The sequence below is a fragment of the Mesoplodon mirus genome (genome assembly GCF_964341445.2).
Source record: "Mesoplodon mirus genome assembly, chromosome: 17".
In the NCBI taxonomy this organism is placed as follows: domain Eukaryota; kingdom Metazoa; phylum Chordata; class Mammalia; order Artiodactyla; family Ziphiidae; genus Mesoplodon; species Mesoplodon mirus.
The window spans coordinates 490,649-514,982 of record NC_138993.1 but is presented as its reverse complement, the minus strand read 5'-3'; the positions used below and the strand labels follow the sequence as shown (position 1 = coordinate 514,982).

General features: G+C 41.4%; 1 protein-coding gene across 4 annotated transcripts in view; it reads right to left on the bottom strand.

The window, feature by feature from the left end:
- Positions 1-18,864, bottom strand: part of MPHOSPH8 (M-phase phosphoprotein 8) — a 58,830-nt gene extending 39,966 nt beyond the window's left edge. For all 4 annotated transcript variants that reach the window (XM_082602583.1, XM_082602584.1, XM_082602581.1 and 1 more), the window contains exon 1: positions 18,516-18,864. In XM_082602583.1, coding sequence (XP_082458709.1) covers positions 18,516-18,734 — 219 coding nt within the window. In that variant the 5' untranslated portion in view covers positions 18,735-18,864. The remainder of the gene's footprint in view (positions 1-18,515) is intronic.
- Between the last annotated feature and the right edge of the window lie 5,470 nt (positions 18,865-24,334).

The window sequence follows — 24,334 nt, the reverse complement described above, 5'->3', positions numbered from 1 at the left end:
GACCAGCACTCACCAGCCCGAGAGACTTGTCTGCTCGCCCGGCGGGGCAGGTGGCGCTGGGAGCTGAGGCTCGGGCTTCGGTCGGAGCGCAGGGAGAGGACTGGGGCTGGCGGCGTGAACACAGCCTGAAGGAGCTAATGCGCCACAGCTAGCCGGGAGGGATTCCGGGAAAAAGTCTGGACCTGCCGAAGAGGCAAGAGACTTTTTCTTCCCTCTTTGTTTCCTGGTGCGCGAGGAGAGGGGATTCAGAGCGCTGCTTAAAGGAGGCTCCAGAGACGGGCGCGAGGCGCGGCTCAAAGCGCGGACCCCAGAGACGGGCGTGGGACGCTGGGGCTGCTGCCGACGCCAAGAAGCCTGTGTGCGAGCGCAGGTCACTCTCCACACCTCCCCTACCGGGAGCCTGTGCAGCCCGTCACTGCCGGGGTCCCGGGATCCAGGGGCGGCTTCCCTGGGAGAACGCACGGCGCGCCTCGTGCTGACGCAACGTCACGCCGGCCTCTGCCGCCGCACGCTCGCCCCGCCTCCGTGCCCCTCCCCCCGCCCCGGCCTGAGTGAGCCAGAGTCCCCAAAGCGGCTGCTCCTTTAACCCTATCCTGTCTGAGCGAAGAACAGACGCCCTCCAGCGACCTACACGGAGAGGCGGGGCCAAATCCAAAGCTGAGACCCGGGAGCTGTGAGAACAAAGAAGAGAAAGGGAAATCTCTCCCAGCAGCCTCAGAAGCAGCGGATTAAAGCTCCACAATCAACTTGATGTACCCTGCCATCTGTGGAATACATGAATAGACAACGAATCATCCCAAATTGAGGAGCCAGGAGTCAGTGCTGTGCCTCTGAGGTGGGAGAGCCAACTTCAGGACACTGGTCCACAAGAGACCTCTCAGCTCCACATAATATCAAACGGCGAAAATCTTCCAGAGATCTCCATCTCAACATCAGCACCCAGCTTCACTCAACGACCAGCAAGCTACAGTGCTGGACACCCTATGCCAAACAACTAGCAAGACAGGAACACAATGCCACCCATTAGCAGAAAGGCTGCCTAAAATCATAAAAAGTCCACAGACACCCCAAAACACACCACCAGACGTGGACCCGCCCACCAGAAAGACAAGATCCAGCCTCATCCACCAGAACACAGGCACTAGTCCCCTCCACCAGGAAGCCTACACAACCCACTGAATCAACCTTAGCCACTGGGGACAGACACCTAAAACAACGGGAACTACGAACCTGCAGCCTGCAAAAAGGAGACGCCAAACACAGTAAGATAAGCAAAATGAGAAGACAGAAAAACACACAGCAGGAGAAGGAGCAAGATAAAAACCCACCAGACCTAACAAATGAAGAGGAAATAGGCAGTCTCCCTGAAAAAGAATTCAGAATAATGATAGTACAGATGATCCAAAATCTTGGAAATAGAATAGAGAAAATGCAAGAAACATTTAACAAGGACCTAGAAGAACTAAAGATGAAACAAGCAATAATGAACAACACAATAAATGAAATTAAAAATACTCTAGAAGGGATCAATAGCAGAATAACTGAGGCAGAAGAACGGATAAGTGACGTGGAAGATAAAATAGTGGAAATAACTGCTGCAGAGCAGAAGAAAGAAAAAAGAATGAAAAGAACTGAGGACAGTCTCAGAGACCTCTGGGACAACATTAAACGCACCAACATTCGAATTATAGGGGTTCCAGAAGAAGAAGAGAAAAAGAAAGGGACTGAGAAAATATTTGAAAAGATTATAGTTGAAAACTTCCTTAATATGGGAAAGGAAATAGTGAAGTCCAGGAGGCACAGAGAGTCCCATACAGGATAAATCCAAGGAGAAATACGTCAAGACACATATTAATCACACTGTCAAAAATTAAATACAAAGAAAACACATTAAAAGCAGCAAGGGAGAAACAACAAATAACACACAAGGGAATCCCCATAAGGTTAACAGCTGATCTTTCAGCAGAAACTCTGCAAGCCAGAAGGGACTGGCAGGACATATTTAAAGTGATGAAGGAGAAAAACCTGCAACCAAGATTACTCTATCAAGCAAGGATCTCATTCAGATTTGATGGAGAAATTAAAACGTTTACAGACAAGCAAAAGCTAAGAGAGTTCAGCACCACCAAACCAGCTTTACAACAAATGCTAAAAGAACTTCTCTAGGCAAGAAACACAACAGAAGGAAAAGACCTACAATAATGAACCCAAAACAATTAAGAAAATGGGAATAGGAACATACATATCGATAATTACCTTAAATGTAAATGGACTAAATGCTCCCACCAAAAGACACAGATTGGCTGAATGGATACAAAAACAAGACCCATATATAAGCTGTCTACAAGAGACCCACTTCAGACCTAGGGACACATACAGACTGAAAGTAAGGGGATGGAAAAAGATATTCCATGCAAATGGAAACCAAAAGAAAGCTGGAGTAGCAATTCTCATATCAGACAAAATAGACTTTAAAATAAAGACTACTAGAAGAGACAAAGAAGGACACTACATAATGATCAAGGGATCCATCCAAGAAGAAGATATAACAATTGTAAATATTTATGCACCCAACATAGGAGCACCTCAATACATAAGGCAAATACTAACAGCCATAAAAGGGGAAATCGACAGTAACACATTCATAGTAGGGGACTTTAACACCCCACTTTCACCAATGGACAGATCATCCAAAATGAAAATAAATAAGGAAACACAAGCTTTAAATGATACATTAAACAAGATGGACTTAATTGATATTTATAGGACATTCCATCCAAAAACAACAGAATACACATTTTTCTCAAGTGCTCATGGAACATTCTCCAGGATAGAACATATCTTGGGTCACAAATTAAGCCTTGGTAAATTTAAGAAAATTGAAATTGTATCAAGTATCTTTTCCGACCACAATGCTATGAGACTAGATATCAATTACAGGAAAAGATCTGTAAAAAATACAAACACATGGAGGCTAAACAATACACTACTTAATAACGAAGTGATCACTGAAGAAATCAAAGAGGAAATCAAAAAATACCTAGAAACAAATGACAATGGAGACACGACGACCCAAAACCTATGGGATGCAGCAAAAGCAGTTCTAAGAGGGAAGTTTATAGCAATACAATCCCACCTTAAGAAAACAGGAAACATCTCGAATAAACAACCTAACCTTGCACCTAAAGCAATCAGAGAAAGAAGAATAAAAACACCCCAAAGTTAGCAGAAGGAAAGAAATAATAAACATCAGATCAGAAATAAATGAAAAAGAAATGAAGGAAACGATAGCGAAGATCAATAAAACTAAAAGCTGGTTCTTTGAGAAGATAAACATAATTGATAAACCATTAGCCAGACTCATCCAGAAAAAAAGGGAGAAGACTCAAATCAATAGAATTAGAAATGAAAAAGGACAAGTAACAACTGACACTGCAGAAATACAAAAGATCATGAGAGATTACTACAAGCAACTCTATGCCAATAAAATGGACAACCTGGAAGAAATGGACAAATTCTTAGAAATGGACAACCTGCCAAGACTGAATCAGGAAGAAATAGAAAATATGAACAGACCAATCACAAGCACTGAAGTTGAAAGTGTGATAAAAAATCTTCCAAACAAAAGCCCAGGACCAGATGGTTTCACAGGCGAATTCTATCAAACATTTAGAGAAGAGTTAACACCTATCCTTCTGAAACTCTTCCAAAATATAGCAGAGGGAGGAACACTCCCAAACTCATTCTATGAGGCCACCATCACCCTGATACCAAAACCAGACAAGGATGTCACAAAGAAAGAAAACTACAGGCCAATATCACTGATGAACATAGATGCAAAATTCCTCAACAAAACACTAGCAAACAGAATCCAACAGCACATTAAAAGGATCATACACCATGATCCAGTGGGGTTTATCCTAGGAATGCAAGGATTCTTCAATATACGCAAATCAATCAACGTGATACACCATATTAACAAATTGAAGGAGAAAAACCACATGATCATCTCAATAGATGCAGAGAAAGCTTTCGACAAAATTCCACACCCATTTATGATAAAAACCCTGCAGAAAGTAGGCATAGAGGGAACTTTCCTCAACATAATAAAGGCCATATATGACAAACCCACAGCCAACATCGTCCTCAATGGTGAAAAACTGAAACCATTTCCACTAATATCAGGAACAAGACAAGGTTGCCCACTCTCACCACTCTTATTCAACATAGTTTTGGAAGTTTTAGCCACAGCAATCAGAGAAGAAAAGGAAATAAAAGGAATCCAAATCGGAAAAGAAGAAATAAAGCTGTCACTGTTTGCAGATGACATGATACTATACATAGAGAATCCTAAAGATGCTACCAGAAAACTACTAGAGCTAATCAATGAATTTGGTAAAGTAGGATACAAAATTAATGCACAGAAATCTCTGGCATTCTTATATACTAATGATGAAAAATCTGAAAGTGAAATCAAGAAAACACTCCCATTTACCATTGCAACAAAAAGAATAAAATATCTAGGAATAAACCTACCTAAGGAGACAAAAGACCTGTATGCAGAAAATTATAAGTCACTGATGAAAGAAATTAAAGATGATACAAATAGATGGAGAGATGTACCATGTTCTTGGATTGGAAGAATCAACATTGTGAAAATGACTCTACTACCCAAAGCAATCTACAGATTCAATGCAATCCCTATCAAACTACCACTGGCATTTTTCACAGAACTAGAACAAAAAATTTCACAATTTGTATGGAAACACAAAAGACCTGGAATAGCCAAAGCAATCTTGAGAACGAAAAATGGAGCTGGAGGAATCAGGCTCCCTGACTTCAGACTATACTACAAAGCTATAGTAATCAAGACAGTATGGTACTGGCACAAAAACACAAAGATAGATCAACAGAACAGGACAGAAAGCCCAGAGATAAACCCACGCACATATGGTCACCTTATCTTTGATAAAGCAGGCAGGAATGTACAGTGGAGAAAGGACAGTCTCTTCAATAAGTGGTGCTGGGAAAACTGGACAGGGACATGTAAAAGTATGAGATTAGATCACTCCCTAACACCATACACAAAAATAAGCTCAAAATGGATTAAAGACCTAAATGTAAGGCCAGACACTATCAAACTCTTAGAGGAAAACATAGGCAGAATGCTCTATGACATAAATCACAGCAAGATCCTTTTGGACCCACCTCCTAGAGAAATGGAAATAAAGACAAAAATAAACACTTGGGACCTAATGAAACTTAAAAGCTTTTGCACAGCAAAGGAAACCATAAACAAGACCAAAAGACAACCCTCAGAATGGGAGAAAATATTTGCAAATGAAGCAACTGACAAAGGATTAATCTCCAAAATTTATGAGCAGCTCATGCAGCTCAATAACAAAAAAACAAACAACCCAATCCAAAAATGGGCAGAAGACCTAAATAGACATTTCTCCACAGAAGATATACAGACTGCCAACAAACACATGAAAGGATGCTCAACATCTTTAATCATTAGAGAAATGCAAATCAAAACTACAATGAGATATCATCTCACACCAGTCAGAATGGCCATCATCAAAAAGTCTAGAAACAATAAATGCTGGAGAGGGTGTGGAAAAAAGGGAACACTCTTGCACTGCTGGTGGGAATGTGAGTTGGTACAGCCACTATGGAGAACAGTATGGAGGTTCCTTTAAAAACTACAAATAGAACTACCATATGACCCAGCAATCCCACTACTGGGCATATACCCTGAGAAAACCATAATTCAAAAAGAGTCATGTACCAAAATGTTCATAGCAGCCCTATTTACAATAGCCCGGAGATGGAAACAACCTAAGTGTCCATCATTGGATGAATGGATAAAGAAGATGTGGCACATATATACAATGGAATATTACTCAGCCATAGAAAGAAATGAAATTGAGCTATTTGTAATGAGATGGATAGACCTAGAGTCTGTCATACAGAGTGAAGTAAGTCAGAAAGAGAAAGACAAATACTGTATGCTGACACATATATACGGAATTTAAGAAAAAAAAATGTCATGAAGGACCTAGGGGTAAGACAGGAATAAAGACACAGACCTACTAGAGAATGGACTTGAGGATAGGGGGAGGGGGAAGGGTAAGCTGTGACAAAGCGAAAGAGAGGCATGGACATATATACACTACCAAACGTAAGGTAGATAGCTAGTGGGAAGCAGCCGCATAGCACAGGGATATCAGCCCGGTGCTTTGTGACCGCCTGGAGGGGTGGGATAGGGAGGGTGGGAGGGAGACGCAAGAGGGAGGGGATATGGGAACATATGTATAACTGATTAATTTTGTTATAAAGCAGAAACTAACACACCATTGTTAAGCACTTATACTGCAATAAAAAAAAATGTGAAAAAAAAAACCCACAATGAGTTGTCACCTCATACCTGTTAGAATGCCTATTCTCAAAAACAGAAGAAATATCAAGTGCTGATGAGGATGTGGAGAAAAAGAACTCTTTTTTGCACTTTTGGGTGAGACTGTAAATTGGTGTAGCCACTATGAAAAACAGTATGGAAAACCCTCAAAAAATTAAAAACAGAACTACCATATGATTCAGCAATCCCACTTCTCGGTATTTATCAAAAGAAAATGAAAATACTAACTGGAAAAGATATATGTACCCCCATGTTCACCGCAGCATTAGTTACAATAGCCAAAAAGCGGAAACAATCCAAGTGACCATCAATAAATGAATGAATACAGAAAACGTAGTGTGTGTATACAGACACACACATATATATCACATACATATATAATCATATACATCACACATATATGTATGTACACACATACAGAGTATTATTCAACCATTAAAAAAAAGAATGAAGTCTTGCCGTATGCAACAACATGGATGGACCTCAAGGGCCTAACAATAAGTGAAATAAGTTAGAGAAAGATAAATACTATATGATCTCACTTACGCATGGAATATAAAAAGAAAAACAGGGCTTCCCTGGTGGCACAGTGGTTAAGAAATCCGCCTGCCAATACAGGGGACATGGGTTCGAGCCCCGGTCCAGGAAGATCCCACATGCCGCGGAGCAACTAAGCCCGTGAGCCACAACTACTGAGCCTGCGCTCTAGAGCCCGCGAGCCACAACTACTGAGCCCGCGTGCTTAGAGCCTGTGCTCCGCAACAAGAGAAGCCACCGCACTGCAAGGAAGAGTAGTCCCAGCTTGCTGCAACTAGAGAAAGCCCCCACGCAGCAACTACGACTCAAGGCAGCCAAAAATAAATAAATAAATAAATTTTTAAAAAGAAAAGAAAAACAAACAAAAAAACCCAAGCTCACAGATACATTAAGCAGATCGGTGGTTGCCAGAGGCAGGGGTTGGGGTGGGAAATGGGTGACGGGGGTCAAGAGGCACAAACTTCCAGTTACAAAATAAATATGTCACAGGGATGTAATAAATGTACAGCATGTGATCATAGTTAATAATACTGTACTGCATATTTGAAAGTTGCTAAGAATGCGGATCTTAAAAATTCTCATCACAAGAAAAAATTTTTTAGATGTTAACTAGACTTACTGTGGTGATCATTTCACGATGCACACAAATATCAAATCATTATGTTGTACACCTAAAGCTATTATAATGTTATATATAATGTCAATAATACCTCAATTTTTTTTTTTTTTTTTTTTTGTGGTGCACGGGCCTTTCACTGTTATGGCCTCTCCCATTGCGGAGCACAGGCTCCGGACGTGCAGGCTCAGCGGCCATGGTTCACGGGCCTAGCCGCTCCGCGGCATGTGGGATCTTCCCGGACCGGGGCACGAACCCGTGTCCCCTGCATCGGCAGGCAGACTCTCAACCACTGCGCCACAGGGAAGCCCAATACCTCAATTTTTAAAAAATTAAAATAAACAAATAAAACCACAATACCATCAATCCATTTTTTCATAAACCAAAGACTGAGGTCTTTTTCTGATTATATAAGCAATGTGCAATCTTTGAAAATGAATGAAAAACAGGAAAAAACAAAAGTCACCTCAAAATACTGATAACAATTTGATCTATTTCCTTTACCTTTTGCATTTATAAGTAAATATTTAATGTATATATACTTAAAACACTGGGATAATACTATCAGTTTTATCTTGCTTTCTCATTGGTATATCAAACATTTCTTGCTTTAATATCTTCCAGAAACATAATTTTATTGACTGAACATTATTCCATCATATAAATACAACAAAAAATACAATGAAAACTCTCCCTTTGGAAACCAAAGGTTGTTTTGATTGTTTCCAATTTGTATTTTTTATAAGTAACACTGTGACTCTGATTAGGTTGTTAGAATAAATTCCCAAAAGAGAGACCAACGGGATCAAATAATAAAGCCATTTAAAGGCTGTAAAAATGCACTGTCAAATGTCTTCCAGAAAAGATGCTCCAACTTTCACCTCACCAGATACAAGAGCAGGGATCAGCAAACTGTAGCAGGGCCTGCCTCTGTTTTTGCTCATCCTGTAAGCTAAGAATGGTTTTACATTTTTAAATGGTTGAAAACAAATCATCTGATCACTATGTTATACACCTGAAACTAATGTAATATTCTAAGTGAATTTCACTTCAATTAAAAAAATTAACACACACAAAAACAAATCAAGAGAATCATATTTACATCAAGTGCCTCAAAATGTGTTGTGCACTGTCAAAATCTCTGCATTTAGTGGTTCACTTAATCTTTAGAATAACTCTGTGAAGTATTAATATTCATTTTACAGATGAGGAAACTGAAGCTTCTAGACAAACTAACTACTAATGATTACACAGCTAAAGAGTAGTTCAGCTGAAATCCAAACCCAGGACCTGGGCTGCATGCAGAAAGTCATCCCACACTGTGAAGGCAATATGTGTAAATGCCAAAGGCAGATGCGGGTAACACGTTTTAGTGAGTTCCCAAGAAGGAAGATCACTATCTTTGAGAGAAGGAAAGTTTTTTAGGAGAATGAGGTCACATTTCTACCATGATAAGGAACACCAACTCTAAACCCCCAAATTGTCTCTCAGCCTACAAAGTCTAAAATGTTTACTATATGGCAATTGACAAAAAAAGTTCTGCCATATTCCACATCCACTTACAAAATTATCATTAAGCCATTTACATTTTTTCTTTGAAAAATTACCTGCTATGTGCTTACTTTCACCACTGCTATTCAACGTTGTACTGGAAGTTCTAGCCAGAGCAATTAGGTAAGAAAAAGCTATAAAACGCATCCAGGTTGGAAAGGAAGAAATGAAACTATATTCATGGATGATATGATTCTATTTATAAAAAAATCCCAAAGAATACACAAGAAAGTAACCAGATCTAATAAATGAGCTCAGCAAAGTTGCAGGGTACAATACACACAAAAATTAATTGTTTCTATACATCTGAAATGCCCAAACCAAAAATAAAATTAAGAAAGCAATTCCATTTACAATAGCATCTAAAGTATAAAATACACAAGAATAAACTTAGCTAAGGACATAAAAGACTTGCATACTAAAAACTACAAAACACTGCTGAAAGAAATTAGAGAAGATACAAATAAATGGAAAGACATCTGTGTTCTTTGGTGGGAAGACTTAATACTGTTAAGATGTCAACACTACCAAAGTGACCTCAGGTCCCTATCAAAATTCCAATAGCCTCATTTGCAAAGGTAGTAAAGACAAACTGCAAATTCATATGGAATTGGAAGAGGTCCTAAATAGGCAAAACAATCTTGAAAAAGAACAAATTTGGAGGACTCACACTTCTTGATTTCAAATTTTACTACAGAGCCACAATAATCAAAACAGTATGGTACTGGCATAAGAACAGACACATGGAGTCCAGAAATAAACCCACACATCTAAGGCCAACTGATATTTGATAAAGGTGCCAAGTCAATGAACAGGGACACAAATTGTGCTGGGACAACTGGATTTTCACATATGAAAGAATGAAGTTAAATCCCTATCTCACACCATATACAAAAATTAACTCAAAATAGATCAAAGACCTAAATTTAAAAGCTAAAACCATAAAATTCTTAGAAGAAAACACAGGGGTAAATCATCAGGACCTTGGATTTGACAATGAATTCTTGGATACAGGCATACCTAAGAGATATTGTGAGTTTGGTTCCAGACCACTGCAATAAATATCACAATAAAGCAGGTCACACAATTTTTTCGGTTTTGCAGTGCATATAAATGTTATGTTTATACCTTGGTCTACTGAGTATGCAGTAGCATTATCTAAGAAAACAATGTACCTACCTTAATTAAAAAACACTTTGTTGCTAAAAAATGCTAACCATTATCTGAGCCTCCAGTTAGTGGTAATCTTTTTGCCATAGTAACATCAAAAATCACCGGTCACAGATCACCATAACAAATATAGAAATAATGAAAAAGTGTGAAATATTGTGAGAATTACCAAAATGTGACACAGAGACACGAAGTGAGCATGTATATATGAACTGAGCAAGGTATATATACAACATCAAAACATCAAAAGCCCAAACAAAAGAAAAAAATAGGTAAAATAACTGCATCAAAAACAAAACTTTTGTGCGTCAAAGGACATTATCAATAGAGTGAAAAGGAAACCCAAATAACTGGAGAGAATATTTCCAAATGACATCTCATAAGGGATCAATATCCAGAATATATTAAAATAAAAACTCCTCCAACCCAAAAACGAGACAACACACCTAAAAATGGACAAAGTGAGGGCTTCCCTGGTGGCACAGTGGTTGGGGGTCCACCTGCCGATGCAGGGGACACGGGTCCGTGCCCCGGTCCGGGAGGATCCCACATGACGCAGAGCGGCTGGGCCCCTGAGCCATGGCCGCTGAGCCTGCGCGTCCGGAGCCTGTGCTCCGCCACGGGAGAGGCCACAGCAGTGAGAGGCCCGCGTACCACAAAAAAAAAAAAAAAAAAAAGGACAAAGGAAGGACATGAATAGACATTTCTCCAAGAAGATATACCAATGACCAATAGCACATGGAAAGATGCTCAACATCATTAGTCCTTTGGGAAACGCAAATTTTAAAACCACAAGATACTACCTCACACCCACTAGGTCAAACAAAAACATAGAAAGTAACAAGTGTTGGTGAGGATGTGGAGAAATGAGAATGTTCTCACATTGATAGTGGGAATCTAAAATGGTACAACTGCTGTGGAAAACAGTTTGGCAATTCCTCAAAAAGTTAAACAGAATTACCTCATAATCCAGTAATTCTTCTCCAAGGTGTATACCCAAAAGAACTGAAAACAGAGACTCAAACAGATATCTGAACACACATTTCAGGGCAGCATTATTCACAATAGCTAAAAAGTGGGAAACAACCCAAACAAACAATCAACAGATGAATATATAAACAAAATGTGGTGTACACATATAATGGATTACTCAGCCTTAAAAGGGAAGGAAATTCTGATACATGCTACAATATGGATGAACCTTAAAAACATTATGCTAGGTGAAATAAGCCAGACACAGAAGGAAAATACTGAACTAGCCAAAAAGTTCATTCTGTAAAAACCCAAACGAACTTTTTGGCCAATCCAGTATTTATAATTTCATTTATATGAAGTACCTAGAATAGGGAAACTCATGAAGACAGAAAGAAGAATAGTGGCTGCCAGGGACTGAGGGGAGGGAGAATAGGGAATTAGTATTTAATGGGTACAGAGTCTCAGCTTGGGAAGATGGAAGAGTTCCGGAGCTGGATGGTGGAGATGACTGCACATCAGTGTGGATGTACTTAATGCCACTGAACCACACACTGAAAAATGGTTGAAATGAAAAAGTTTAAGATACACATATAAAATGCATATATATAAACTACATCAAAAACATTTTAAAGTTACCTGTTGTATCTTTTGCCCATTTTCTTGCTCATTTATGAGAATTTTTCTCTTTAATACTTCTTTTTTTGGCCTTGCCAGGCGGCTTGCGGGATCAGTTCCCCGACCAAGGATTGAACCCAGGCTATGGCAGCGAAAGTGCCAAGTCCTAACCACTGGACTGCCAGGGAATTCCCTTTCTTTTTAATACTTGATGGCTATTAAATCTTTGTCATATATATTCCAAATTCTTGCTTTTCCAGATTTCTGATTTTTCTTTTCTGCTCAATACCCAATCTCACCGAGAAGCAAGAACATACTCATGCAACAGTTTTCTGCATGAACTGCAGAGTACCATTCTAGCTATACTCTTAACACTTGTCTGATTTTATTCATACAACCACCAAGGCAATAAACTTTCGAAGCTGACTGCCAACCACTGTTCCCTCCCACTGCACCCTTCCATCATGCCCACACTGCCTTTCAATCATTCTGCCATCTGTAGAAAGACCAAGCATTAGCATCCAACAGGATTAGAAACTAAGAAATAGTGGGAAAGGAGTAGCCTCTTAACTTTCAGAAATAATCCTGAAAATCTTTATAATTTTAAAATAATAATTAAGAGTCTATGTTGGGAATTCCCTGGCAGTCTAGTGGTTAAGACTCCAAGCTTCCACTGCACAGGGCGTGGGTTTGATCTGTGGTCAGGGAACTAAGATCCCGCATGGTGCCCCCCCCCAAAAAAAGAGAGAGCATGTCAGTTTAACGGTTCAGCTATATAACTGGGTGCAGGGCAGTGATTATAACAACTGAAAATGCATGCGTGTGCTTTTTAGCAAAAGAGTGTGGAAAGAGAAAACTATTAATACACAACCTTGTAAGAGCTTCTATGAAGGCGCAGTTAAAACTGGAGATAAACCAAGGTGAGAGAGCGGCTTGCTTAGCTCCTCGTGGCGGCACTCCTGCTCTTGGCACAAATACTAGAGGAGAAGTTACACCTTTACAGGGGAGTGGAGGGATGCCTGCATGTACCCAACAACAGGGCACGGAGACCAACGATCCTTATCTGTGGGCCACCTTAGTTTCGTGGGCATAAAAATAGTGCTAAATGTGTTACTCAAAGTTGCTTTTAAAAAACACAATTTACGGGGCTTCCCTGGTGGCGCAGTGGTTGAGAGTCCGCCTGCCGATGCAGGGGACACGGGTTCGTGCCCCGGTCCGGGAGGATCCCACATGCCGCGGAGCGGCTGGGCCCGTGAGCCATGGCCACTGAGCCTGCGCGTCCGGAGCCTGTGCTCCGCATCGGGAGAGGCCACAGCGGTGAGAGGCCCGCGTACCACACAAAAAAAACAAAACAAAACAAAAGAAAAAAACCACTATTTACTTTCAAGTGGGCCAGAAAAAAATGTATATAAATAAAGAGAGAAAAAAAAATAAAGCCAATATCAACAACTGGGGGATCTGGGTAAAGGCGTATGGGAGATTCTACACAATTCTTGGAAATTTTCTGATGATTAAAAAAAAAAGGGCAGTAATGAACACATAAATTTAATAGTTGTTATCAATTAGGTTTGATTTAGTCAATGAGAATGAGGGAGTATTAACAATCATTCTCAAGTACAAGGAGTACATCTCAATTTTAGCTCCAGATTTAACTGACTGATAATTGTTAACAGCCTTCATTTCAGCAGTTTTGCTTCATTCATTCATTCAACAAATATTTACTGTGGGTCACTATGTGTATAGCAGTATACAAAACAAATGAAAACCTGAATTACATGTTTTTTTTTATATGGATAATGTCAACCCAAATATTGCCCAAGACTTTGCTGTATATTAAGAAATTTCATGATAGCCCTGGGATCTATAAACTTATCTTCAAAATTTCCCAAATGTCTATTTTCTTGGTAGCCACGTTTTCTTTTAGCTTAATCAGTGGGACAAACTAAATGGCAGCAGATGGTCCGTCCTCCTATCCTCTTAGGTTTTATATACTAGATAATTAGCTAAAAATTTTTGTTGGGCTTCCCTGGTGGCACAGTGGTTAAGAATCCGCCTGCCAGGGCTTCCCTGGTGGCGCAGTGGTTGGGAGTCCGCCTGCCGATGCAGGGGACACGGGTTCGTGCCCCGGTCTGGGAAGATCCCACATGCCGCGGAGCGGCTGGGCCCGTGAGCCATGGCTGCTGAGCCTGCACGTCCGGAGCCTGTGCTTCGCAACGGGAGAGGCCACAACAATGAGAGGCCCACATACCGCAAAAAAAAAAAAAAAAAAAAAGAATCCGCCTGCCAATGAAGGGGACACGGGTTCGAGCCCTGGTCCGGGAAGATCCCACATGCCACGGAGCAACTAAGCCCATGTGCCACAACTACTGAGCCTGTGCTGTAGATCCACGAGCCACAACTCCCAAGCCCATGTGCCACAACTACTGAAGCCCACGTGCCTAGAGCTCATGCTCTGCAACAAGAGAAGTCACCGCAATGAGAAGCTGGTGCACTGCAACGAAGACCCAAGGCAGCCAAAGATAAAAAATAAATAAAATAAATTTATAAAAAAAGAAAAAGCAGAAATAAACTAAATAATAAAGAAATATATAATCTAACATTAAAAAAGGGTAATATCACAACCAACTTTGGTTTATTCTATGAACACAAAGTTGATTTAACATTAGGAAATCAATGTAGTTTATCACATTAGTGATATAAGGGAGAAAAATTATGCGATCATCTTAACAGATGCAGGAAAAAATTTAATAAAATTCAACATCCTTTCCCAATAAAAATATTTAGCAACTAGAAATATATGGAATTTCTTTAACAAAGGGTAAATACACAAAAATTAATTGTATGAGCAACAAAGACAATGAAACTTTTCAAAAGACCATTTACCACTGCATCAAAAATATCAATTATACCTAAAAATCAACTTACTAAGACCTCAACATAGAAAGCTATAAAACATTATTGAAAGAAATTAAATTGATCCTAAATTTACCCACAGATTCAATGCAAATCTCAATAAAAATTCAAAGTTTTTAATGTGTGCAAGGAAATTGACAAGTTGATTCTAAAATTTACAAGGCATTGTTAAAGAATAAAAAGACAGATTTGCTCAATGAAACCTGATCCCTACATTACACTATACACAAAATCAATTCCAAGTGAAATGTAAATATAAAATCTGAAAGGCAAAACGACAGAGCTTTCAGAAAAAAAAAAAAGAATATTTAGGGTAGGGAAAGATTTCTCAAACCAGACATAAAAAGCACTCAACATCAAGACAAAGATTAAGTTTTTCTACATTAATCATATGAACTTCTATTGACCAAAAAAGACATAGCAGGAAAAGAGATATACATGACATCACCCACAAAGGGTTTGAATCTAGAATACAATAAATTAATAAAGAAAGACAAAGTAGAAAGACATCTGAACAGACACTTCATAAAAGATAAACAAATGACCAAAAAATAAGTATTGGGTTGGCCAAAAAGTCTGTTTTTTGGCCAACCCAATATATGAAAAGAGGTTCAATGATTTCAACATTGATTACTAGTGCAGAATCCAGAGAAATATAAATTACAAGTAGGAAATACCATCAGATACCCCACCAGTACTGGCTAAAAGTATAAAGACTGACAATATCAAGAGCCAATAGGAGGCTTAACAAAAGGAATTCTCATAAACCATTAGCAGTAGTGTAAATTGGTACAACCAATTTCCAAAACAGTTTCCACTGAAAGCTGAAGACACATGCATCCCGTCTGAACAATTCCACTCCTAGGTGTATACAACCAAGAGAAACATTTGTGCACAATACACCAGGAGACATGTTCAATAAAATTCACAGAAGCATTATTCACAATAGCCAAAAACTGGAAACAACCCAAATGCTCATCAACGGTAGTAGAAAAGAGAGACTGTAATATGTTCATACAATTGAATACAGTTGACCCTTTAAAAACATGGGTTTGAACTGTGGGGTCCACCTATATGCAGATATTTTTCAATAAATATACTGGAAAATTTGGACTTCCCTGGTGGCACAGTGGTTAAGAGTCTGCCTGCCAATGCAGGGGACACGGGTTTGAGCCCTGGTCCGGGAAGATCCCACATCTCTTTTGATGTCCATTTGATGTTTCATTTTTGATGCTGCGGAGCAACTAAGCCCGTGCACCACAACTACTGAGCCTGCACTCTAGAGCCGGTGAGCCACAACTACTGAGCCCATGTGCCACAACTACTGAAGCCCACACGCCTAGAGCCCGTGCTCCGCAACAAGAGAAGCCACTGCAATGAGAAGCCCGCGCACCACAAATGAAGAGTAGCCCCTGCTCACCACAACTAGAGAAAGCCTGCGTGCAGCAACGAAGACCCAACACAGCCAAAAAAAAAAAAATATATATATATATATATATATATATATATGAAAATTTTTTGGAGATTTCCGACAATTTGAAAAAAGTCACAGATGAAACACATACCCAGAAATACTGAAATGATTAAGAAAAAGGTATGCAATGAATGCATAAAGTATATGTAAATACTGGTCGGTCATTACAAAGACATAAGGTGAATGATATTTAATGTAAAATTAATGTGTTAGTTTTCTTAATGTTTTATAACTTTGCTTTTAAAGAATTATATTACCATATTCTTTTCTAATTGGAGAAAGTGAGTATTAGATTATTACAGGTAAGTGACTTCTTTAAAAATGTAATAATGTTTCTGATACTGTACTATGAATATGACTGTAATAACATACGCCACAAAAATTTTCTAACAATTCATTAGTGTCTAGGCTAGGCTACTGCGAAGCAATTTTATCGATTACACTAGGCTACCATAAAGTATGAATCAATAAACTTTTTCACATTATCTTTTCATTTTTGATGTCCAGTGCTGGTAATACATATAACATCTACAGTGTTTTGTATCATATAAGACAATATTGATATAGGTTCTGACAAGCCATTCATCTCATAAACAGAAGATGTAAACTTAGGGTATAAATTACTGTAAATATATTTTCTCTTCCTTATGATTTTTTTCAATATTTTATTTTCTTTAGTTTACTTTTTAATTAAGGATACAGTATACAATACACATAATATACAAAATATGTGTTAAGTGACTGCTTCTGCTATGGGTAAGGCTTCCCCTTCTGGTAGAAGGCTATTAGGTTTTGGGGGAGTTTATAAGTGGCTTTTCAGCTGTGCGGGGGTCAGGCACCCCTAGGCCCCAAGTTGCTTGAGGGCCAACAACTATGCAGCAATGAAAAGGAAAGAAAATATAGCTCCAACAACATGGAATAAATCTCACAAAGATATTGTTGAGCAAAAACTGCAGATACACACCAAACAAATATAGTGAGATTCCATTTAAATGAAAGAAAAAAATTTTTTAAATGTGGGGCTTGGGCTTCCCTGGTGGCGCAGTCGTTGAGAGTCCGCCTGCCGATGCGGGGGGCACGGGTTCGTGCCCCGGTCCGGGAGGATCCCACATGCCGCGGAGCGGCTGGGCCCGTGAGCCATGGCCGCTGAGCCTGCGCGTCCGGAGCCTGTGCTCCGCAACGGGAGAGGCCACAGCAGTGAGAGGCCCGCGTACCGCAAAAAAATAAAATAAAATAAATAAATAAAAATAAATGTGGGGCTTTAGGTACAGTGCCTACAATCCTTTGGAACTGGCAAAATTAAATATTGTATGAAGAAGTGAATCATCTTAATTCTGAAGATATTACCCTCCTAACCAAATATTTTCTGAATAGCTTTCACCTGCCAAGCACTGTGTTAAACGCAGGTGATACACCTATCACCTCAAGGTGCTTACAAGGTATTTGGGAAAATTATACATAGAAATGTCCCTATCTTTACTGCAACTAACAGTAAGATTGATGACGCTGGATTTCAGTTATTTATCCCCCACTGTACAGGAAAATCTTTTTTTTTTTTTTTTTTTTTTTTTTTTTTTTTTTTTTTTTTTTGCGGTACGCAGGCCTCTCTCAGAACGACCACCGTGTAGGGCCTTTGGTCATCTTACACCTATTTACTAAAACAGATTATTTTCCCATTGCCCATCCTCCCACCCTCTCACCTTCCCCCAGCCTCCAGCCCACAATTCATTCACTCACTTAACAATCTGATATACACAAAGCAATCACGGCATGCTAGGCACTGGATTAAAGTGCCAGCGATAACAAATTAATAAAAAGCATAGTCCACCAAAGGAGCCTACAATCTAGCAGGAGACAAACATGTAAAGAAAGATAAGCTTGAAGGGCATAAATGGGGAAGCACCTCACTCTGCGGGGACCAGGGTGAAACAAGGCTTTCACAGAGACACTGAGCGGGAAGCGCCGGGCAGGGCGCGGCGAAGAATTCAAGGCTCCTGCGAGGCTGCTGGCACACGCCGCACAGGGAGAGCGGGCGAGGATGCTCAGGCTCTCAGACCCGAGACGCCGCCCCCCCGGGGATGGGGATGGCGCGGACGGGGCCTAAGAAGGAAGCCTCCTCTCAATGTCCTCGCGGCGTGGACATCCGTCTACACCGCCTCCAGCGCCTCCTGGGCGGGCAGCACCACCCCGGCCGCGCCGACCGCCGCGCGTGAGCCTCCCCCCGGCCCGGGTCCCGCACGTACCCCATCGATCTTCATGTCCAGGATTTTTTCCACCTCGAACACATCCTCGCCGTCATCCTCGCTGTCCCCGACGGCCTCCGCTCCTTTCGCGGCCGCGTCCTTCTCTTCCCCCACCGCTCCTCCTCCCTCTCCTTCGACTCCGGGCGACTGGCCACTGCCGTCGGCACCCGAACCAGGAACTGCAGCCGAGCTCCCCCCCTCCGCCTCCGCCGCAGCCATAACGGAGCTCTGCCAGCCGCGGGGAGAGCGGTTGCGACGCGCGCCCCGCGCTCGGCCCCGAGCCCCCGCCAGCAGGACGCCGCCGACCAGAAATCGCCAATGGCGGGCTCGAGACCACGGAGCGACGCGCGCGCACAACAATCACGTCAGGGCGGGCGCGCCGGAGCGCGCACCACCCACAGGAAGTGGGTGGGCTGGCCGAGGGGGGTGCCCCGGGCGGAAGGAAGAGCAGGGCGATGGCAGGCGCGAGGAGAGGCCGCGGGGTAGCGCCGGTGAGCGGGGCTTGAGGAGCGTGGGCGGGGTGTGGGCTGAGGGTGAGGGAGCCGCGGAGTGGAGGCTGCACTGTAGCGCTGCTGGGCGGGGATTGCGGGACGTGGGCGGGAAGTGGGTGGGGCGAGAGGGTCAGCGCGCGGGTCAGGTTCGTGGCGCGTTCTCTTCTCCGTGCCGCCCGCTGCCCAGAGCAGGTGACCCTTATCTGGGTGATTTTGATTCGATTAACGCCTGTGAAGGATCCAGTCAAACACAGCTCATAGTGCTGTTATATTTTAGGGAGTGCTGTTTAAAGATAAGGAAAACATTTATTTTCCAATTTCTAGTAGGGTTTTGTTTTGTTTTTTTAATTCCCACTGAGAAAAATCAGAGGAGGTGATAAAAGTAATTTGTACACGCTATGAATGATTGACAAAAATAGTCACCCCTCAAAATGAATTGTCGCCCAGAGTTGCTAAGTGAAATATTTCTCACTTTGAATTGCAAATAAGCAAATAAAGTCTTAGTAGCAGCGAGCTTTTTATTTAACAGTGAACTTTGTCGACCGAAAATAAATGCACAAGGTGAGAGTTGCGAGTTGGGTTTTATTTGGGGGCAAAATGAGAGCTATGTCCAGGGGACAGCGCCTCAGCAGCTCAGGGCCTGGGTGACCGGCCAGGAGACGAGCGGTCAAGCACGCGCTGCTGCTGGCCACGAGGAGCGGACGCCCCGTTCATGATTTTGTGCCTTTCTAGATGTGAGGGGAGGCGAGAACCGGGCTCCTAAAACCTTCTCCAGCTTTTCCCAGAGCACAGAGCGCCTCACACCTGATCTCCACCCTGAGCTCCTCTCAGGGGGCCTTGAAGGTCCGAAGCTGTGGTGGCTATGACCTCATCCTCGAGTGTCAATTTTCACCTGGCAACTTAATTTACAAAATTAACTCTTTTAAATGGGCTGGCTCCCTGAGTTCATTTAAGACTATGATCTGGCCGGCGCCTCTTGAGAGCAGTGCCAGCTGTTGGGAGTTGGCTCACAGAAGGCATCCTAGGCATTAGGAACACAGAGATCGCTACACCATAGCCTGCCCTCCAGGCACTCTCATCTCTAAGGGAAGACACACAGCAATTCTAATGCTTCCATATATTTTTCTAAATAAGTTTAAAAAATATTGTAAAGCAACGTTAGTTGATGGGGGACAGCTGATTGTTTCACAAGAATTCCAGCTAACAAGTATAGAAGAAAAAATAGAGAACCACAATATTTCATAAAATGATTCAGACAACAGAATCGTTAGCTGAAAGACTGATGAGGAACTGGATGTCAAAGTATCTGTCCACAGGTGAGTGCTGGCTGTAGGCAAACAACTCCACAGTGGAAACCTGCTGATCAATGTTAGCATTATTAAAGTAGAACAACCAGCCTTCACGGCTCATGTTGACAGAAATGCTGATCCTTAATCTACTCAGGACTTTAGATCTAATTTCCAGTTTACAAGAAATATGGGGAAAGAGAAATGGAAACAGACATGTCCAGAATGTGGGACATCCTGTAGGAGAGCCAAGCCGTTTCCTCAGCAACAAAAGAAGAGGGAAGAGAAGGCTGTTCTAAGTGTCCAAAAACTTGACAAAGCATTTTAAGTCTTGAGGAAGTTCATTATTTACTATTTACTCTGCTTTTATGTATTTTTGAAATTAAGTATATATGTTCATTGTAAAATTTTTTCAATTAATTAAAAACTGTATAAGATAGAAATAAAGTTCCTGTTCCTCAAAGGTAACTAGTTTGGAATGACATGACAGATTTTTATGTCATACATATATAAACACCCATTTATACAACTTTTTTTTTTTTTTTTTTTTTGGTGGTACGCGGGCCTCTCACTGTTGTGGCCTCTCCCGTTGCGGAGCACAGGCTCTGGACGCGCAGGCTCAGCGGCCATGGCTCACGGGCCCAGCCGCTCCGCGGCATGTGGGATCTTCCCGGACCGGGGCACGAACCCGTGTCCCCTGCATCGGCAGGCGGACTCTCAACCACTGCGCCACCAGGGAAGCCCCCGTTTATACAACTTTTGAAATGAGCTCTATTGCACATGCTCTGCCACCTTACTGTGCACGTATGCACATATAATACATCCATGTGTTGGTGTGTCCATATTTCTGTGAGATGAATTTCTAGAAGTAGAATTCCTACTAGCGGAATTTATAGGTCAAAGAGGGTAGTGATTTAATTTTTTCTTCCAGTTTTATTGAGATATAATTGACACACAGCACTGTGTAAGTTTTAGATGTACAGCATAATGATCTGACTTGCATACACAATGAAATGATGACCACGGTAAGTCTAGTGAACATCCATCATCTCATATAGACACAAAATAAAAGAAAAATATTTTTCCTGTGACGAGAACTCTTCGGATTTAGTCTCCGAACAACTCTCATATGTAACACAGCAGCACTTATTCTGTTCGTCATGCTGCACATCACAGCCCTAGTATTTACTTGTTGTGTGACTGGAAGTTTGCACCTTTGGACCACCTTTGCGCACTCTCCCCTTCCACCACCCCCATCTCTGGTAACCACAGATCTGATCTCTTTTTCCATGAGTTTGCTTGTTTCTTTTTGAAGCATAATTGACCTAAAACACTATATTAGTTCCTGGTGCACAACATAGTAATTCGATATTTCTATACATTATGAAATGACCACCGCATAGTGATTTAAATTTTGATAAACATTTTAAAACTTTGTTTTACTAGTATACGTTTCCGGTAACAATGTAAGGAGATACCAGATTTAGATGGTTTATACATATATAAACAGCAAAAGGCAGAGTAGTCAAAGATGCCAGCTCCCCTTGGCCCTCGGCCCACCGCCCTGAACAGAGCCGAATGTCTGCAGTGTGAGTAGTGGGACAGGTCCTGAGCTTCTTGCCTCATCGGGGAGGAAGGTGGGAGGAGGCTTTTAGGCAGCTCCTCACAAGCCTCCCATTCCCTCAGGCACCAGCAGGCTCACAGGGTCCCTTATCAGGGTGTTGGGAGCCACTGGAGAGGCGGGCAGGCCCCGCAGCAGGAAGGAAACCCTGCACCTGTGTGCGTGAGGGGTGATGGGCAGGACGGGTGGGAGGACAGCCAAAACAGTATGTCAGGGCTTCCTTGGTGGTGCAGTGGTTGAGAATCTGCCTGCCGATTCAGGGGACATGGGTTCGAGCCCTGGTCTGGGAAGATCCCACATGCCGCGGAGCAACTACGCCCGTGAGCCACAACTACTGAGCCTGTGCATCTGGAGCCTGTGCTCCACAACGAGAGGCCGTGATAGTGAGAGGCCCCTGCTTGCCGCAACTAGAGAAAGCCCGTGCACAGAAACGAAGACCCAACACAGCCAAAAATAAATAAATAAACAAACAAATAAATAAATCTGTGACTCTGCTTAAAAAAGAGAGATAAGCAAGATAAATTAAAATACTACAAAAAATACTGAAGTACTAACAGCCTTTTAATACTGTGCTGAGATTTACAAAACATTTTGCCAACTATGTCGAGTCTTAAGGATCAGAAGTAGATTACTTAGTGAGTTCACCAGTATTTTCCTTCTCTGTGGAATTGCTCAGGGATGGATCATCAGTTTTCACTTCCAGAATTAAAACAAACAAAACACATTTACTACTCAAAGATTTATTAAAATTAGTTAACAATAAATGTTGAAACTATTAAGCTTCTTGAATGTGGTCATATCTGCCATGCTAGTCTTTCAGGTGTCCTTAAATTAGCTCTGGTTATTAGTAGTCCAAGGACAAGTGGGAAAAGAGGAAGGTAGATTAAAAGATAGTGAAAACAAATCATTGTAATTCTATTTATTAGGCATGTGAGGAGAACTGATTGATAGGTACACAGTTTCAAATGGCATTTTTCTATTCTGGAGATTACGGTAAGCATAGTCATGAAAAGTGTTACTGTGGGTCAGAATGAGCTCTGAGCACCATCGTGTCACCAGCGAAGGAACTGCGGAGGCTCTAGTTTAGAGGGAACCGAGGCTTCTATGTGAGGCCAGACAATTTTTGCTTCACATTTTTCTTATAGAGGAATCGTAACACTATCTATTATGATATAGGAATAACTTCCGATGCAAGAATGTCTTTCCAGTTCTATAGAGATTTCAAAAGTCATCGGTGTATTTACAGTAATTCTGAATCTGACTTTATTACTGGATGTTGAAAAATATTTTCAATATAAAAGGACTTTACTATCCTGCCTATTTTGTTGTAGCTACCAATGTCTGAGACAGTAAGAAAGGCTGATATAGCAGCAGTTCTGGGTAATCATTTGTCTAGAGGCTGCGTCACACCACCACATTTAGATTTCTAAAGCTGTTATAAATAATTCACTTGATATCATACAATATGACATCTAACAGACATCATGTTCTTATAAATTAATATTTATCAGAACTGCCTGCAAGGACCTACTGTACAGCACAGGGAACTATATTCAATATCTTGTAATAACCTATAATGGAAAAGAATCTGAAAACATTTATGTATAATGGAACCACTTTGCTGTACACCAGAAACCAACACAACATTGTAAATCAACAATACCTTAATTTAAAAAAATAGAACTGCCTGCCTTTTTATTTATTTATTTATTTATTTATTTAGCTGCACTGGGTCTTAGTTGCGGCACGTGGGATCTTCATTGCTGTGTGTGGGGTCTTTAGTTATGGCATGTGGAATCTTTTAGTTGTGGCATGCGGGCTCTTAGTTGCAGCATGCACGTGGGATCTAGTTCCCTGACCGGGGATCCAACCCCGTCCCCCTGCATTGAGACTGTGGAGTCTTAACCACTGGACCAACAGAGAAGTCCCCTGCCTGATTTTTTAAATTGAAGTATAGTTGATCTATAATATTATATTCATTTCAGGTGTATGACATAGTGATTCAATATTATTATACATTATACTCCATTTAAAGTTATTACAAAATAATGGTTATATTCCCTGTGCTGTATATCTTTGTTGCTTATTTATTTAATTTATTATTTTTTTGCGGTACACGGGCCTCTCACTGTTGTGGCCTCTCCCGTTGCGGAGCACAGGCTCCAGACGCGCAGGCTCAGCGGCCATGGCTCACGGGCCCAGCCGCTCCATGGCATGTGGGATCTTCCCAGAACCGGGGCACGAACCCACGTCCCCTGCATCGGCAGGCGGACTCTCAACCACTGTGCCACCAGGGAAGCCCCTTATTTATTTTATACACAGTAGTTTGCTCCTCTTAATCCCCTGCCCTTATCCTGCCCCTCCCCCCTTCCCTTTCCATATTGGTAACCACTAGTTGATTCTCTATATCTGAGTCTATTT